Genomic DNA, 20,544 nt, shown 5'->3' on the forward strand with positions numbered 1-20,544 from the left:
ATTTTGATGAATTATTCATCTTCCTAGATTTTTTTTCTGCTTTATCCTCTCTATTCCATGCATTGTGGATCTTTCTCTCATAAACCTATACTGATTTGGGTAAAAACCGTTTTGTTTTTGCCTTATTTCATTCAAGTGAAAATTTTAGTAGTTCATCTAAACGTAATAGGTAAATATTTTTTGGATTTTTATTTGAAAATGCATCTACAATTTGAAAGAGTAAAATGAGGATAATTAAATGTTTGATCATTAAAAATCTTTTCAATCAACGTTCATTTTTTAGAGGAGGAATAAGATGAAAGTAAAAAAGATCAAATGTATGTATGCTTACATATTGACTCTGCTGGCAGAGATTTACATAATAAACTTTATACTGTTATATATTTAGTAGAGTATCACCTATATCATTTTATACTACTATATTAAATTATACCTGATTTTTTAGACTCAGTTTAGTAATCATAGATAGGAGTCAAACGATATCATATTACATATTTATGTCATAGATGACGTCTGAAACGCTCTCTTAGGGCAGTTGAAATTTAGACCTTATTTAGATAAAATAAAACTTCATTCCAACATGTTAATTGTAATTGAGTGCTAATCTTGTTTTCTTTGTTTTAGGTCTCAAATGTTCCAAAGACACGCTTAATCCCACTTGGAGAGACATGATAGGGGTAAGTACTAAAAAAAAAAATTAAAACACAATAAAGTTTCTAACAAATATATAATCTGATCGGAATCATTTAGATACAGCAAACTTCAACATCCAAAACTTCCAAACTAGATGCACAAATATCTCAAAACGTTCAAATCCAAATAAATCCTCTAAATCTTCGCCACTCAATAATACCTTCGTCCTTTTTCAGGATACGATGGTTGATCCGGCGGCAGCCAATGCCAACTCCCTTGATCCAACCTCGATCAGCGAAGAAGAATTTGAACAACATACGACTTACATTGTACCTGATCTTCCGGTTGAACCGGAATCGCTCAATAGGGCCGAGGCTACTTTACCTAGAAATTTGGTGCTAAAGCCCTCGAACGCCCTATCGGACGTAAGTAACTATATCGCCTTAAAAACATTTCGACGAATGGACTGAAGGTGTTCCAGATTAAGAACTTTAAATAAAACTGGTTTTATTTCAGAAGAAATGCCGACTTTTCGGTCTTTATTTAGGCCATCTTCAGGGCGGGAAATGACACGTTTTGTAGATTAAAATTTACAAAAAAAAGGAGGAGAAAGCTTGTATTGAATATGTACCGGGTGGCTAACTAAGAATGGACGTCAACGATATCTCAGATCCTAATAATAAACAAAAATGTTATAAAACTTCCAATCCAAATAATGCTGGAAATTATTTTGGAGTTTATTGGTCAACCGTTAGAGGGAGCTTCAGCTTCTTAAACTTTTAAAATTGCATTTTTGGCAAAAAACCTCTCATAATGTACACCTCAAAATATTATATTATTATTCTAGAAAAATTTCTGTCATATGTCAAATAATGTGGCGCGGGAAGTTTTTATTTTGAAATATAAAAACAGCTGAAAATCGGCAATGACTGGACCGTTTTTTTTATTAATTTTGTTTAAAATTGCTTTATTTCTTCTACCACAAAAAATTTCAAAATTATTTTTCCTAAAATCCGCTAGAAGGCGCTCACTTGTGACTTTTGACCGTTTCTGACGGATTATTTGAAAAACTCAAATGCAAATATATAAAAAAATTTCACGTCATTAAAAGCAGGGAATAAAGCCAAAGAAGCTATAGTGAAAACGATTTCGATATAACTTTTTAAACTAAATTTATTAAAAAAAAAGTGTCCATACGAAAATAAAAATGACAAAAATTGGCATTAAGTCCTATTTGTTTAGTCAGGCTAAATAAAATTATTTTAAATAAGTATTTTACTAAACTAATACATAAGAGGAAACAAATTAGCCTATTTAGGACAGTTTCGAAAATTTGGCACTAAGAAAACGCCAATAAAGAACACAACACTAAAATAATTTGACATTTTTGACAGTTTTATTAAGACCAGATAGAGATGTCAACTTGCTTATTTTGAACAAAAAACCAAATATATTATTCGATATTTAAATTCTTCATACAATTTTAAGAAATGTAAGCTGTATATGTTATACACATAATTGAAGCATCTTTTCTTGGGTAGACGAAACTGCAGTGTCTACTTTAGCAACTGACAGAGTCTGAATGCAATCTCTACTCCGCCCAATCATGTTGTAGGTCTTCTTTCAAATTCATATCTTTTATTCGACCCCATAAATAAAATCTATGCATGTTAGTTCTAGTGCTCTAGCCGGCCATATAAAGGTACCACCCCGTCCTATCCATCTATCAGCATAGCTATTCCCGGACATTTAGGCCAAAATGAACTTGCAGTCAACGTGCTGGAACAATTCCTCTAATAGAATGAGTAATTTTTCTCTTAAAAACAGCAAATACGAGGGCGGGTCAATAAGTCCGTGACTTTTTGGATAAAAGGCAGGTTTTTATATAAAAAGTTATTTTATTTTTCAACATAGTCTCCTTTGATTTTTTTTTCTCCTTTTCTCCAATTTTTTTATCCCTTCGGAAAAATATGATTTGTCGAGGTCATTAAAATAGGCATTTGTTTGAGAGATAATTTCGTCGTTGGAGTCAAATCTCTTTCCGCCGAGCCATTTCTGTAAGTTTGGGAATAGAAAATAGTCACTGGGGGCTAAATCTGGAGAATAGGGCGGATGAGGAAGTAATTCGTAACCTAATTCATGGATTTCTGCCATGGAAACTGCACATGTGTGGACCCTTGCATTGTCCTGGTGGAAAAGAACTTTTTTTTGGCCAAATGTGGTCCTTTTTCTTTCAGTTCCTCATTGAATCTATCCAATAAGTTGGTATAATATTCTCCATTGATTATTTTCCCCTTTTGAAGATAGTCAATGTGGATTATACCGCGTGCATCCCAAAAAACGGTCGCCATGACTTTATTGGCTGACAAACCCACCTTTACCTTCTTGGGCACCGATTCACCCCGAGAAATCCACTGTTTTGACTGCTGTTTGGTCTCCGGCGTGTTGTGGTGGATCCACGTTTCGTCCACGGTGATGAAACGACGCAAAAATTTGTCCACATTGCGGTTGAATAACACCAAACACTCCTGGGAAATTGTCACACGGTTGCGTTTGTGGTCGATTGTGAGCAAACGCGGCACCCATCTTGCGGAAAGCTTTCTCATACCCAAATGATCATTCAAAATTGAAACTACTGAACCATGTAAGATGCCTATGGCTTCCACAATCTCTCTCACTTTCAATCTCCGATCGGCTAAAACCATATCGTGAATTTTTTCGATTGTTTTGGATGTAGAGACCTCGACTGGGCGTCCAGAACGTTCGGCATCTTCTGTGCTTGTACGGCCACATCGAAATTCAGTAAACCACTTCTTTACCATGGAAATGGATTGTGCAGAGTCCCCATAATATTTATCAAGCTTAGCCTTGGTTTGAGTGATGGTTTTTTTCCGTAAAAAATAATGCTTAATGAGCACACGAAATTCACTTTTTTCCATTTTCTTTTCAAAACGAGTGGTAGTCTGCTATCAACAGCTGTCAAACACAAACTAAATGACGCAGCTTGTTCAAATTTTGACAGGCGTCAACTGACAGTTCTCTGTTGACAGGAGCAGAGTTACCATTTCCATTAAAGGACGGGAAATTCAAAATGTCACGGACTTATTGACCCGCCCTCGTAATTTCCAACATTTAGTGTGTTATTAAAAAAAAATGGAACGATAATCCGACCTCCTAATATTTTTGCCCAAAAATTTACAGACCAACGATCTTGATGCTGGACTTCTCGCATCCAGTGCGGATTGGTTGGTATCCAGTAATCTGTATTGTAGATTCAACTGATGTAAATTATGAAATAATTTATGAACTGAAAAATTATACTGGAAAGTTTTGAAAATTTTCAAGTCTGGCATAGAGTTATTTAAGAACGCACGATATATAACAGTGGTGACACTTTCAATTATTCTGTGAAAAAATTGCATTTTTTAACTCTTTTTAATTTTTTAATTAAAAAACTATTGGACCGAAGTATAACATATATATGACACCTTACATTTCTTGAAATTTTATGTTGAATCTGAAAAAATTTATCCAAGATCCAACCTTTCGAAAAATCGTAATTATGACCTAATGAAAAATGATCATGTGTCAAAGCTGTATTCTCCTTTTTGTCTTTATTGATGTTATTGCAGTCGTACTTATCACCCATTCTGCTTGTATTGTCTAGTCTGTCCAATATAACTCTTATCACAGTTACAACAGGAAACATGGAAATTAAATTAAAAGATCAGGTTTTTTAAGGATAGGGTCTTTGAATTTAGTGAAAATAGAGCCTATTAATTTTGTAACTTAAAATGCAAGTTTAGTATTGGGTGCATTTTTGATGACAGTTTTTCTTAAACTTTCACAATGTCAGTGCTGTTATGAATGAGCATGAAATCTAACAACGATATTTTGTTATTCTGTTCTCTATATTAACTCCATAGTAAATTAAAGACATATGTGGTAATTATTATTGGAAAGTCAAAAGGTGGTGAGTATTCTCTCGGAGACAGGATAAAATCGTGTTATCCACGTATAATTCTATAAACTCTAATTCAAATGGCATAGACTTTAACACTTTGATTATAAGTCCATCCATCACAATGTTGGTCAGTACTGTACTTATATAAGGTATGGTGGTAATTACAGAGATACTTCATCCAAAGAAACAAGAACATAACCCTTTGGAAAAGAAGCATGTATAAAGTTTACGAAATCGAAATTAAATTCAAAAATTGAGATTTTGTGACTGAGAAGGGACAAATCTAGAGGGTAAGCGTGAGCGTTAATGCAGCTTACAACATAGCGTAAGCTTAAATTGGTTTTATGGGTTTTTCTTGGCATACAACTTAGGAGACAAACCATTATATACCATAAGAAGTATTTTCATCTATATAATCACATGCTATTAGTGCCCTAATTTAAAAGTTGAGTCAGACTTGTGATATAGAGTGATATAGACTTGTGTAAGTTGTGAGGTCTTTGAGAATTTTCCATTTCAGTAATATATTTATCCCTAGTAGAGTTGCCCTTATCTGACCTCATCACTAAGATATTTGATTGCAAAAACGATTTACATTTTTTTTTAATTTTTAAGAACATTATTATTAGTTTTAGCAACAGTTATAATAATTATTTTTTTATAGACACTGCAGAGGGTCTAATATAATTGGATCGGTCATTTGAGAAACATCATAATTCGCAAAATTGACATATTTCAATAATGGCAAAATCCTCATCCTGGCATTTAAGCACTGCATCGAAAATTAATTTGTGTTGACAAAAAATATATTTAATGTTTTTGTTACATTTTTAATATTATATGCAGAGATGCAGAGTTGCCAGAGCCTTACAGTTTTCTGAATTAGATTTGTTTTGGTGTAAATATATATATATATATATATATATATATATATATATATATATATATATATATATATATATATATATATATATATACAGAGAAAATATCAGAAAACCTATGTATGGCTACTTGACAAATTACGGGAACAAACAAGATTTATATTTACAAGGAATGATCTTGGATGTTTCTGGAAATGCGAAAAGCATTGCAGTGATTGATGCTGTAAAACAATATATATTTAGTTTTCCAGTCGAAATTGCACATTCTAGAAGCAAAGACTATTTATATAAAAATATATATTGAAATATGTACATTATAAAACTACACATTGAAAAATTCTCGGATATTCCAGTGAAAACATTTTCCTTTATCATTTAATCATTCGCAGATTAATACGAGTTGTACATGCAAGGCATTTCAGGTCAAAAACTGAAAGTACATTTTTAAATGATGGTGCTAAAAGGGTTTTTATTACTGAAAAACGAGTGCATATTAAAAGGTCAAAGAAAACTTTTAATAAAATGAAGGAAATAAAAACCTTGCACCTTAAGCTAAAGGTAACGTTAGCGCTATTTATATTGATTTTATGCAAAATTTGTTATTGCCTAATATACCCCTACAAGAAACATTTTATCTTTATCAATACCAAAGTTAATACCACTGATTTTTATGTATATTATAAAGGCATTGTCGGTAAAGATTCTAATGAAGTTGTGTTATTTATATTGGATTACATATGAAGAAATGAGGCTAGAATTGAGCATCTTCATATTCTGCAAAATAAAAACTGGTTAAATGGTATCTCTGAACAAATATAAAATTATTGAGCAATTCCGGTAAGAGGATACTCATTTTTACCTTGCAATAAGGACTTTGTAGTATTAAAAAGAAAAATCAACAAATTTAATTTTTCTTTTTAAAACATTACTGATTTTAAAGAATATCGACTAAAAAAAATTCTTTCGGTAGAATCCGGTAAAAAAGCAGTACCCTTTTACTGGAAAAGATAAAAAGGTAGATTTTTAAATTAAGCAGTACATTTTAAACATTCTTACGAGAATCAAGGCCTTATCAAGCAGTATCTTCCTGAACGAGAAGACGTACTTGATGAAGAACTAGAGTTTGTAGATTAAGTTTTAAAATTAAATTTTGTTAAATAAATACATTTTGCTAATATAATATGTACATTCATAGTTTTCAGTTCAATATTAACAAAAAAATTTTAAAATCAATAATTTTACTCAAAGATTGGATACCATACTTAAGATCTTTAACTAATGAGGGTATTAGTATTTTATGAGAGCTTAAAGGAAGGGCAAATTTTGGACCCGCATATATACATTTTTTAACCTCTATCTTTGGACAAATCTACGTTAATAGAGATATAAAGAAATTAATTATGTGCTTGTAAATCAAAAACCGCCTTTGTTAATAATTTTTTAATATAGGCATTTTTAATAAATAAAAATGTCTTATTAAATTTTATATTTGAAAAATTACTAAAATTGGTAATTAGATCTCTTGGCACCAAATCTTAATTTTTATTTAAAATTGGTTTCTCAAATCTATCTATCTACAGCAACATTTAAAGCAGAATGAGTTAGTTATAAGTAAATCATAAACAAAGGCAAAAAGGAACATACGGCTTTAGCACATCATTTTTCATTGGATCATAATTTCGATTTTTCGAAAAAAATTAGTTGAGATCTTATGTAGGGAAATAAATTTTTTCAAGCGAAATGTCTGTAAAATATTATTTAATTATATTAACGATACAATAAATTGTAGAACAGATACTCAAAACCTTAGTACTCAATATAATTAGTCACTGTACATCTATAAACATTAAACCACCAATGTCAAGACATAATTCCTAATTCACAATAAAACAAAATCTCCTATCTAAAGAATACATATTTGGGATTAAATTACATGCTTTCTCCTTCTTTTAATGAATTTACTTATTTAATTGTAAGCTCCTGTAAACTGTAACGTATCACTTCCAGCCCTGAAGATGGTTAAAATAAAGACCGAAACGTCGACATTTTCAGTTTTATTTGAAGTCTCAAACCTTAAAACTTTTTTCCTTTAACACTGACGCCGTTTAATTTTATTAATTTCGACATATTATTAATTTTAATTTAATTTCTATAGGCCCAAGGGGTGTGGAGCACCGGGTACATCCCACGAGGGACACGATTTGGCCCCCTCGTGGGAGAAATCTACGCCAAAGATGCGGTTCCTATTTCAGCCAATAGAAAATACTTTTGGAGGGTATGTATTTTTCGTGCCCAATCTCAATGTTTTATACTAATTCCAACACTCAATCAGGTGTACAAAAACAACGAGCTATTTTACTATATTGACGGATTCGATATTTCCAAAGCCAATTGGATGCGCTACGTAAATCCCGCTTACTCCAGCGAGTCCCAAAACCTGATAGCCTGTCAGTACAAGATGAATATTTATTTCTATACCATTAAACCCATCCTGCCTAACCAGGAACTCTTAGTATGGTACTGTAAGGAGTTCGCTGAAAGGTTGAACTATCCCTTGACTGGCGAGCAAATGCTTCAAAGAATAAGTACGTTATAAATTATCACATAATCCTCACAGATATTTTATTTACCATAACCCATTGGCTTAGGACAACAAGTTCAGCAGTCTCCAGAACTCCCACCAGTGACCCCAGTAATAATAAACTCCGTGAGTCCTCCGGTGGATCCGACCCCAAAAGACCCCCATCAGTACGAGCACCATGTGGCGACAGCTGCCGAAGGTTCTGTCCGTTCAGACGAGGGTTACCACAGTAATGGATACCATGACGATGCCTACCAGCCACCGGAAGATACCAGCGATACCGATAGCGAGTGCAACTACGTGCTGGATTTCAGCAAGAAACCCAGCAATGAAGCAAAAGAGCTAGAGGTGCTGCATTCGGTCCAGGTGCCCAATACAGACGACTTCTTGAAGAACGAGTATCGGAAGGTCAAAATTAAGATTTCGAAGACTTATAGAACTCAAAGAAGTTTAGGAGAAGCGAGCGATACTGAGCTCGAAAAGGATTCTCCACTGCTCGATAATGTTGTACCTGATCTACCCCCGGCTCTAGCACCCCTTAGAGTTGCTTCCCCACTTCTAGGGGAGCCTCAGTTGCCTGATGTGCAGAAAATGACTTTCTATGATAACGAGTACAAAAACGGGAACGGGTACATCCGGTACACGCCTCCGACGTCCAGTATTTTGGAGAATATACTCTTGGGCAATAGAACGGACAGTAATAACAATGATAATCAGAGACAAACGAACTCAGTTACGCCACCCCCCAGTTCTCCCACCGAGATGGCTTATAGTTACAAGAAGAATCTGAGGTAAGGTTATAGAATAAATAAAATAAATTTTTTCCTATATATGTGCTATGTCCATTTAAATTATGCATATGAACTTTGATAGTACCGCCACATTATAATAATAATAGGTTTATTGATTTATTAAATTACAACATAACATCATGTTTTAATAGTAACCAATAAATTGCTAAGTGGACTGTATATAAAACTTGTTGTGCCAGAACTGCCAAAACAGACTTAAACAAAGACGAAACATTAAATACTTAGATCGTCAAATAAAAAATACAAATTAGACGATAATATATAACGACCGTCCGTTCTAATAAACGTTGACACACACAATTCAATCTTCCACTTAGATCTCTGCTGCAGCTCGGATGTGTATTCTTTCATGAAGGACTTCCAAATGTGCTGTATCATTTGTCATAAATGTTGATAAATCGTCCGTATTGTTTATATATAAATTGTTGTAATATTTAAGAACAAGTTCCTTTTAAATAATTAAATTCCCTGGTGTAAATGGAGGGAGGTCTTCAGGATCAGAGGAAATTGGGGATACTGGACTAGAAATCATTAGTGCCTCAATTTCGACTATAAGTATATAAAGTTACGCCCAAAGACCCCCAAACTGTGGTGATTGAGAGACGCCAATCAATATCTTCATTACAAGCAGATGTGATAAATTAGCCGGTATTTTTTATTAAAAATTCTTTTAATTTATGAGAAGCAGAATCAAAATTATAGTACCATTATCTAAGAAAACTGTTGAAAGTTTTTCTCTATGGGGAGAGAACCTACATAATATTAAAATAAGGGTATGCAGAAATAGAGAGCGAGATAACATTTTGAGACTTAATCCTCTCTTTCTATACCTACGAAATTTTATTAAAAATGGCACTGCATAGTCGACGCCATGGTACTAGATCCTATTGATGATCATAAGTCAATTATCAATATCTTTAATATCGACAAATTGTTAAAAGAAAATTTTATATTATGTGGACTGTGGACTACTCTTTGAGAGTGAGAGACTTATAAATCATATTTTGCATAAAGCATGACTAACCATATTAACTGCCTTATCAAAGTCTGTAAATATAACATCGTCTTGGCGTCTCATATTAACTCATGGCTTTGCATCTGTCATTTAAAATTTCACCTTTATGAGACAAATCTTTAATTTCTTGCATTAGCCAATTTTCTGAATCCTTCGAATATCAATATCAATAATACTTTCTTCTGTATTAGCTGCCTAATCCTGAAACTGATCATCAAGTTTAGTTTCTGGATATTAGGGTTTTATTTTATAACTACTTCAAGGAATCAGATAACTACAACTGATCACACGAATTTTCTCTGTATTCTTACTTGAAGGTTTATGCAATTATTTTTCTAAATTACTTAGCAGTTTTGGAAAAAAAACAGTTTTTTTATAAGAACCATGTGTATATTGGATTCACCTTAATAATAATAATAAAGTGTCCATGAATGTGATCTCCCAAAACCTTGAAAAAGCCTCCATGGTACTGCAATCTTAGTCTCTATAAATGTCGTATAATCTTTTGATATTTGAATGATCGGTGAGTTTAATGTAATTTTTTGGTTTATTGCTTCAATTTTTAATGAAAATTAAGCATGTTTCAACAATTACTCCTTCTCATCGGTTGGTGATTGAGGTCCATTTACCTAAAGAGACGAAGGAAATCACTGCTTGCTGTATTCTTATAGCTAAAGACTCAGCTTCTTTATTACACGATGGCATGTTTCTAAAGTTTGAAAGCAATGTGTCAATGATCTCAAACTAAAGATCAAGATGTTTGCGTAATTTTTCCTTCTCTTTTTTAACAATATAAGCCTTAGCATAAGCTAAGCAACTAACTACGTTAAAGGGGTGACTTAAATTCAAATTTTATTCTGGTAAATTGCTTATCTTAGCAATATATCTAAAACACTGTATACAGTTATAAACAATCTTCTCAGCTAAAGAGTGTCCTATTGCACCAATATTTTTCGCGGCTAGACGCTAGTGGCTGCTGTGCTCCACAATGAAATAATTTTATATGTTCATGTTTTAAAATGCGTTTTCAAATTTAGTAAAATGGATTGCAAGGTAATAGCAAAGGATGCTTCTATTCAAAATTAATCCTGAAATTTTCCAATATACCACCTGCTTTCAAAAAGGCAAACAATCCAAGCAACACATCATTTATATTGTATATTATTAGTCAACAATTTTTTAGTAATTTTTTTTGGGTTTGGTATATTTATCAGTAACTAAAGCGTATATCATATACTATTCTGTTTACAAAACTGAGAAAATTTCGGCATTTGAAAAAAATTACATATCTAGTTTGTAAACTCAATTACGATACCTCAAATATTTGATTAATTTTTCTGAAAAATCACTGTTTTTCGTCCATATTATCCAATCTGATAATCCCGTTTTTATACTAAATATTTATATATAAAATTATATTAAATTTAAACAGTGTTCTTAAATTAAATATTGCATATATATTTCCTACAGAAACATTGGTTTTCATCAAAACAACCCTTAACCCCCCACCCACCCTAAAAATTTTCCCAGTAAGAAATTTCTTTGAAAGATCATTGTTTTTCGTTCATAATATCCAATCTAATAGGACTGTTTTTGTATTAAATATTTCTTAATATACGTATATATAATTATATCCAATTTAAATAAATAAACTGTGTTATTAAATTGGATATTAACAACGAAACCTGCTGTTGGTTATGCGTATTATTTTGGAGAACAATCATTTTTGACAACAATTTCTTATTTGTTGTGAGGGTAGAGAAACGGGTTTTTATTCCAAAAAAATAATTGCCTAAGAAAAAATGCTCTTTACGAAAAGTGTAGGTGAGAATATACGTATATAATATACAATATTAATGTTTAATTTCATCAAAGATTAAAATGTACATCAACCACTGAAAATAAAGCGACTCTGTCAAACAGACAAAAACAGCCATCTAAATCACTTTTGCAAAGAAATAAAAGAAGAGAAAAAAAACTGAAACTAAGGACATGTGTAAGAAAATGAAGCCGATAAGTCGTTTTTTCGCACCAAATATCATTCTAAAAACTTTTAAACAGTCAGGGACCTTGATGGACAAAATTCTTTCTAACTCAACAAGTTTTTAACGTACAAAATTCTTAATAACATTTTCATAACAAAATTAATATTTTGAACATTTGGTAATATATGCTCTTTCTTACTACTACAACTTACAACTAAAACTCTATTTCTTAAAATCTTCTTAAGGAAAGTAGAACAAAAAACTACCCCAACCAAAAAAGCCCTAGCTACCTCCATTTTTAACTCAGACAGACGTTCTGACTTTCAAATCAATCCTCAGAAATTACGTTATAAAGATGTAAAATTTTTCAAGTATGACCAAAAATGTAGGCTAGTAAATAAAAATCTTGTATTTCCAATATCTTTTTAAAATTTCAAAATAGATGGCTCTGGGGACCTTAATGGAAAATATTTTCTTTAATTCAAAAAGTTTTTGAGGTACCAAAGACGTTATCTTACGACATTTTTTAGTAAGAGATAGACTTTCATGAAGTAAAGCTCTTTTAAATATATTTCTATTACTTCTCAAGTTATCCTTCAGTAAAGTTAGAATTTGTTAAAAAAAAGAGGCAAAAAAGTTACCGCAACCAAATCAGCCCTAACTACCTCAGTTTTTAACACATACTGATGTTTTGAAAATCCAAAATTCATCTTCAAGATCTTTACTATAAAGGTGTAAAAAATAGGAGAATACCAAAGTAAGTAGTTTCCAAATTATGAATTGTCGGTTAATAAATAAAAATCTTATATTTTCAAAACGGTTCTGAAGACTTTAACTTTAATGGACAAAATTACGTCTAACACAAAAACGGGTGTTGAAGAATAATGTTAGAGTGGTACCGAAATACATAGCGGGATGACGATATTGTTGATGTTGGTCCTGTATACGCTTAAATAAAAAAATATTTTCTAATTTGTAACTGCTACAACTGCTGGCACTAATTTTATTCAAACCTAAAAATTTACTATATCTCTTAATTGCTTAAATTAATAAATTTTACTACTGTAAATAAACGTAATTTTTTTAATCAATTTTTTTCGCGTTAAACCTCACATGTAAAGTAAATAGAAATGAAAATTGAAGGTAAAAATATCTTCCTTAGAGAAGAGAGCAGTTTTATAATATAATTTAAAAAGTTCACAGTAAATTATAAAAAAATGAAAAACATTCGTATGGAACACTTGTTCTCATAATTTTAAATTTTTGGAGAAAATCGCAGACATTCTAGGATGGGATTGGGCACTCGTTTTTATTCTAATTTGAGTAGATCTTGATACCGCGATACTATAAACTATTTAAGGTGCCGAATCGTATAGCGGAATGCTTAAGAGGTATTGAAATCCCGAGTGAAATGTCACGTAATAATCATTGATAACATGTACTCAATCTTTCTTTAAGTACAATGTTAGAGCAATGCTGATATACAGAAAAATATACGTTGATATTTTTTAAGACATTGACGAAGTTGGATTGGTTAACAGTACCATTTGCAATTGCATTGATTGCCTTGAAATGTCATGTAGGCTTGGACATGGTGTCATTTCTTGAAGAAGTGTTACATATGCCAAATCTACGAATTTTATATTTACAAGAAAAAAACTATTGTGTGTACTTAAAATAAGATAAAATTGACTGCACGTAGAAACCTTAGAGCTTTGGTTTAATCACAAAAACTGCACAGTTTGTAGATTGTTGGTGATGATGGTGCAGTAATAAAATATTTTGTCACAGTTTGGTAATTGTTAGTCACTTTTATCATTTAAAGTCATAGCTTGGTAATTCATAAGGTAGAATTCGGTTGTTCATGTTCCAGTTTAATAATTTATGTCAAGGAAAATGTCATATATTTTCTAAAGTTAATCAATTTTGATTGTTAATTAATTGATGGAACATAATGCGGTCTGTTTGCTGGATGCAGATTTAAAATTGTTTTCATGTAAAACACTAGGAGGTAAATTGAAAGCTTTTGATGTTATATAACCAAAATATCGCTGACCAATACTTTTTTTCATTTTTGTTACCTGCAGTCTATTTTGTCGATCTCTTGTACCCTGGAAATGGCTAATATGATCAAACTTTATTTTATTTTTAAAATTTTTCACCAAGTAGCTCTTACTTCACCATATGCTTAACTTAAATCGATGTATTTTTCTTTTGTCATTTTATACCTAATTTTAATACTATTTAAATCAATAACTTATTTTTCATATACATACCTCACTAAATTACTCTCTCCAGGTACGCAGGTCCAAAACCTTGCAGTCCAGATAGCTCAAGTTCAGCGAACCACGTAGAAATGGTATTCCACCACGTAGCCAAAAATGTAGAAGTAGAAACCGATGATAACCTGTACATTTCCGATCACCTCCAATCAACTATTCAACCCACCAGTTACTACACACCATATTGCGCATCTCCCGAAGTAGTGCACTCCCAGAGTAGTTTTAGTAATGGCGCAGGTGCAGAACGTGATGTAATCGTATCGAGCAACGGATTGTTCAATTCCAATTTGAGTCATCACTTGTTGACTCCAGTGCCGCAGTTCGAGGGTGGAAGCGGAGGAAAATCTCCGAGGAGTCAAACGAAAAGTCCCGATTTGAAGTATGATTTAGGCGTCATTTCCAGCAACCCTTTAAGTCCAAACGGAGGACCGAATAGGGGTTATAGGAGCTTACCCTATCCACTGAAAAAGAAGGATGGAAAAATGCATTACGAGTGTAACGTTTGTTGCAAGACTTTTGGGCAGCTATCTAATTTGAAGGTATGTCTTAAAGTCACAAAATATGATGTTCAACATGTAATCAAACAATTTTTTTTAAAGGTTCATCTAAGGACACATAGCGGAGAAAGACCGTTCAAATGCAACGTTTGCACAAAATCCTTCACCCAACTGGCCCACCTCCAAAAGCACCATCTCGTACATACCGGCGAACGGCCTCACGAGTGTGGAATTTGCAAAAAACGCTTTTCGTCCACCTCGAACTTGAAAACTCACCTGCGATTACATAGCGGACAAAAACCGTACGCGTGCGATTTTTGTCCGGCTAAATTCACGCAGTTTGTTCACTTGAAGTTGCACAAACGACTACATACCAACGAGAGGCCGTATATATGTCAGGAGTGCGGAAAGAACTACATTAGCGCGTCCGGACTGAGGACGCATTGGAAGACCACCAGTTGTAAACCGAATAATATTGAGGATGAGTTGCACGAGTCTACGTCTCAGAATGGGTTCTATGATTATGGATCTACTGATGGAAATATAGGTAAAAGACTTAAATATTAAATATTTTCAGAAAATTTAGTGTGTGTTAAGAGGAAATTGATAACAGTTGGTAAAGTCTCTTGGCCGATGGCTTTCCGCATTATTTTTTTGTACGTTCCAGTTCTAAATTGCTAGTTATAGTGACTTTATATAACTGGGTTATTTTGTATTAAAATATCGCAGAACGGGTGCATAAAAGTGATTTTTTGGTCAGGTAAATTTTAATGCAGATCGGAAATATCGAGTAAAGGGCATCAGCCATGTAAGATCAATCAAATCTTACCAATTCCGAACTTAAAATATTAAAAACCGTATCGGTATTTGGCGCCCATTAAAAATCAACAGATTGAAGTATTTATTTTCGAGCAGTCCCTTTTTAATCTCGACATATGGAATAACGCGAACTGTCTTGTATCTCAATAATGCTTTCTAAATTTCACTACAGATATATGCCATATGGAATTATGTAATAAGGCAGTTTCTTATATACCTCATTGGGAAAAGCAGAAGGAACACAATGGTTCAATGGTATAGTGAATTCCTTTATTAGTTCTTCTCATTAAAAATTAAAAATGTTGTTTAGGGACCAAAAGTTACCAAGTTATCCAGAATTAAACCATGAGATTCTTTAAACCAACTTTTTGCCATTTAAACTCAATTTTCTCAAAAACTACTCAAACTATTTTAATAAAATAAATTGCTTTGGATTCGGAATTAAATTCTCTCAAAATATGGTTTAAGGTCCATGAGCGTTAAATCAAAATTTACTAATTTATTCGGAGTTAAAGCATGTAGTAAAGCCTGAAGTCCCTTAAATCGACTTTTTCTCGTTTAAACTTAATTTTCTCAAAAACTACTTACCCCATTTTATGAAAATAACTTGAGCTGGATACAATAATAAATTCTGTGGAAATGTTATTTGGTATTCATGAACGTCCAACCAAAAGTCACCAAGTTATCCGGAGTTAAACCATGTGGAAAACCCTGAAGTCTCTTTAACCAAAGTTTACTGAATAAAATACATAGTATTACATAGTATTTTATTCAGTAAACTTTGCTTCAACCGACTTTTTGCCATTTAAACTGAATTTTCTCAAAAATTACTCAAAAGGCTTTAATCAAACAAAATGCTTTGAATTTACAATTAAATTCTCTGTAAATGTTGTTTCGGGCCCAAAAGCCAAATTATATTTTGAAAATAAAATTTTTAAATTTTTAATTTTTCTCTTTATTTCAGTCTTTTAATGTATTTTCTTATGTCTTTTACAATAATTTTTAATTTTGTTCCAGCCATTTCAAAAAAAAATTTTTTCAAAGATTTTAATTATGTAATATCGTAATTTTGTAATATCTTTTAGTCATTAGAGGTGGTTTATGATTTTTGGTAAATGTATTTTAATCATTTCTTTAGAAAAGACTAAAAAAGTCTTCAGAGTAATTCATTAATCAATAATAGCAATAATTTGATTAATAGAACCCCAGAAAAAATAATAAAGGCTAATTTCGATAAGAATACCTACAGCATTACAGATATTAAAACTATGGTGATAAGAAGAAAATCGTTTAAACAAAATTGGATCAGAAAACCAATAGATATCTCTAGAGAAGACATTTTAATTTTATTTTTCATAAAGTGGAAGAAAATGTGTAAAAAACTTTTGTCCAAAAAAGGCAGTTTTCTTGAAAAGCATGAAAAATTTAATGGTTTTCATTTTCACAATCGTTTCCTCTTTTACGCGCAAACTGAAAAATGTTCTACCCATTTATTCCCAAAAGTAACCAGAAAGCAATATGGCATATTTTATTCTTTGCCAATGATTACCAAAAAGAGACAAAAACAACCTGGAATAAAAAAAAACATTTTCTTTACTTCTAGTGAATAGATTTTAGTTATTTCTTCAGAATAAATTAAAATCTCTAAAATAAACTCGACATATTGGCGTACCAACAAGAGACAAATTATTTTTATTCTTACAGGCGCTCCTTGAATAAAAATTTTATTTTATTTATTTTTGGTAAATGGATTTTAGTTGTTTCTTCAGAAAAAATGAAAATACTCTCTAAGAATAATTTACAAATCAATAATTGCAAAATTTTGCCTACTAGAACTCGAGATATTGGGGTGCCAACAAGAGACCATTTTTTTTCTTACAAGCACCGGAATAAAAACTTCAATATCTTGACTTTTGGTAAATGTATTTTAAACATTTCTTAAAAAAGTCTTTAGAGTAGTCCAATAATGAATAATTTAACAGGCACAAAGACGTCCCCTTGTGCTTCTTCAAGGCGTTTGTTAGTGTCAAACAAAATAAACTCTTGGAAATGCATATTGATGGCAGGGATCTGCGCATAAGTTCCAGTCTCTGTTTGAACCAAAGTACTGAGATAAAGGTGGACAACTGACGTTGTCCTCTCGCAGCTTCCGCTCAATATATCCTCTGAAAAAATCTTCAAAGAAGATCCAGAGGATATCAAATTGAATGGAGAGATGGTAAACAATAGCATAAGATATGGTGACGATACAGTTATTCTCGCAAATAACTGCAACCAGCTCTAAAGACTTATGCAAAGCATACATACCCACATAGCAAGCATATATTATATGTAAATGCTATGTATAATCATAATATCCTGACGTATATACATAAACATCTATTATATTCTATATATCTGTTACATGTATCTTTATAGAATATACAAATACAATTTTTAATATTCCAGGATATATAATAAATATTTCTAAGGTATATAGGTACCTATATCCATTAAAGATGTTCTGGATATACCATATATGCATAATTTCCTAGGCAACAAAATAACGTCTTAAATACATTTTTTGTATTTTCTGGTCTGGAGTCATATTGATGTCCTTAAAGTAACGTACAAATGTTACGTCCTAAATAAAAGCTAAAAGACGTCTTAAACGGAACTGAAAAAGGCTTCTGGAAGACGTCAAATATTTACATAGGACGACGTTTAAAGACTATTTTAGGTCATTTAAAACGATCTAAAATAATATAAGTAACTTTAAGGTCTTAAAATAGTTTTTGAGGACTTGAGAAAAAATATTTTTACTTAAATTCCAAATATATATTTATTTATTCATTTGTAAGTATAACAAAATAAAGCAGATATTCGTTGGTCAAGAAAACTCTAAAAAAGGAGGAAGGAGAATAGGAGAAAACATTCAGCACAAAAATACTGATAACTTTTAATTTTATTAAAAGGAACTTCGCGCCGATGTTTGCCATGTTTTTCTGATTTTTTTTTTAATTTATAAAGAAGATATAAACGCTGTATAAAATAAAACTTTTTGTATATAAACGGTATATTTCGGGCGGCAGAACATTACAAATAGAAGTAAATATTACAATTACATTATAACCAATGTAGTTTTTTACATACCTACACTTATAAAACAAATCATAAACAAATCATTAAAAAAATAATTCTTGTCTTGTCTATATTTAAATTCTTAAAATATGAAATAATATACCTGAATATGTCTGAACTTTATAGATATATATAAACAGTGGATATCGCATGCTATGTGGGTATAGCATATAGTCTATAATTACACACAACCAAAATTAAATGCATGTTTATCTTCTCATCACACTGTTTTGACTTCGTTTATTATTCTAGTTGAAGATGCTCCTACTTGGAGATGTGATGATGCTATTTTTGAAACTCGGCACTATCTTCCTGTAGTAGTTTCAAGAAATACTTACCCCATTGCTGTAACGGCATTGGCACAATTCTTGTCTTAGGGATTTTATAATTTTCTAGTTCCCGGTACTCTTCTGCCCTCCTATATTAGATTAACAATAATTTCATAAAACATTTTAATAAAAAATGTGAACCTCTTAAAAAAATATTTAAAAACATCTATTTATTTCCAGGTCTCGAAGCTCACCAAGAAGACCAACAGCTTTTGCACCACTCTCCGATAGAACACCTGCACCACCACCACCAACCGACCGTGATTGGTCGACCGGTCAGCAATTTAATTATGTCGACCAATCAGAGGCCACCAACCCATTCCCTTCAACCCGGAAAGGAGACCAGGCCGAGTGTAATTGAGTCCTCACAACCTCACATAATCGAGTGTACATAGAAAGGGTTGGGTGCAGTTCCGGTGAAATAACCGGATAGTTAAATTAGGCTTAAGGTGTTTTTTTTCGTGGTTGCGTTATGATTGTTTGGGGTTGTTGGTGACGTGTCGGATTTTTTTTTTATCAAATTTCATTTTTTAATCCGCCGTCATCAAGAGCCGACTTTTTAGTTTAATTATTCGACTGGTAGATTGTACAGTGTATTACTACAAGACTTGCACGATAGCAAAATATATCTCACCGAATAAGCTCAATAGTAATTAAAAGACTATGTTGACTAACATCTGTTTACGTGAACGTTAGGGTTATTGAAAAAAAAATACTCAACTGTTGTCAGATATATTTTGTTATTCCGTTGGAATATTTCGCAAAGACGGTTTTTATCTCCTCTTCCTCGTGATATTTAATTGTTAAGTTCTTTTTAAGTTGAAATTTTACTCGTTAATGAATAGCGATATAACGTAGTATGTAAGCATCCCATTCAGGCAGTGGACTAACAATTATTTGGTTTTTAGTATTCAGTTTTATTTTTCTAACCGATGGCCAATCTTTTCAATAATAGAGACTGATAAACTTATAAAAGCAATATTAAATTTATTATATTAACCTCATCATGTTAGTGTTAAACATTATATAATCCCTGCTCTTCTTTGAAAAAGTATCTCATATATATACGTGTACTTGTATATAGGTTAAGTAATTTTAGATATAGGTGTATGGTTTTTCTCTTGTTTTTTTCTTTTAGTAGGGAATATGTTGTGATTAATTTTGAAATGCAGATTTTTTAAAGAATTCATTGAAATGCCCCGGAGATTCTTAAAAAAACATTTAAAAAAATCAATTAAGATAATATACAGGGTGTACCTGCTAATAAAACTGTATTTCTAAACACTGACCTATATTTTTCTGGGATAAGCAGTATTATAACTAACTTGTATAAAACGAAAAAGAAAATCGTTTTTATTTTTAAGAAATCGTTAATTTTTTTTTTAATTTCTGGCTAAGTTGGGCCGATGTGTACATACTTCAAAATTTTGATCTTTTCCGCGGCGTACGTACTAAAAATAGGGATTTACTGTGTGTGTGTAGTTTTTGTACATTTTTGTATATTTTATTTCTATTAGAACTTGCCTGTTATGTATTAAATTATTTATTGTGAAATGGTTAAGTGACAGCTCCACACTATCTATTTTTATGTTACGACTTCGAAATAAAAATGTATTGAACATTTAA

At 31.9% G+C, this 20,544-nt stretch overlaps 1 protein-coding gene across 5 annotated transcripts in view; it reads left to right on the forward strand.

The window, feature by feature from the left end:
- LOC126745356 (PR domain zinc finger protein 1) overlaps positions 1-20,544 on the forward strand; it is a 65,164-nt gene extending 44,620 nt beyond the window's left edge. For 4 of the 5 annotated variants that reach the window (XM_050453163.1, XM_050453162.1, XM_050453164.1 and 1 more), the window contains exons 2-8: positions 625-677; positions 870-1,058; positions 7,634-8,063; positions 8,127-8,850; positions 14,170-14,692; positions 14,753-15,197; positions 19,099-20,544. In XM_050453163.1, coding sequence (XP_050309120.1) covers positions 669-677; positions 870-1,058; positions 7,634-8,063; positions 8,127-8,850; positions 14,170-14,692; positions 14,753-15,197; positions 19,099-19,313 — 2,535 coding nt within the window. In that variant the 5' untranslated portion in view covers positions 625-668 and the 3' untranslated portion in view covers positions 19,314-20,544. The remainder of the gene's footprint in view (positions 1-624; positions 678-869; positions 1,059-7,633; positions 8,064-8,126; positions 8,851-14,169; positions 14,693-14,752; positions 15,198-19,098) is intronic. The other variant, XM_050453161.1, reaches the window with a different exon arrangement.

This window comes from Anthonomus grandis, chromosome 15 (assembly GCF_022605725.1).
Source record: "Anthonomus grandis grandis chromosome 15, icAntGran1.3, whole genome shotgun sequence".
NCBI lineage: Eukaryota > Metazoa > Arthropoda > Insecta > Coleoptera > Curculionidae > Anthonomus > Anthonomus grandis.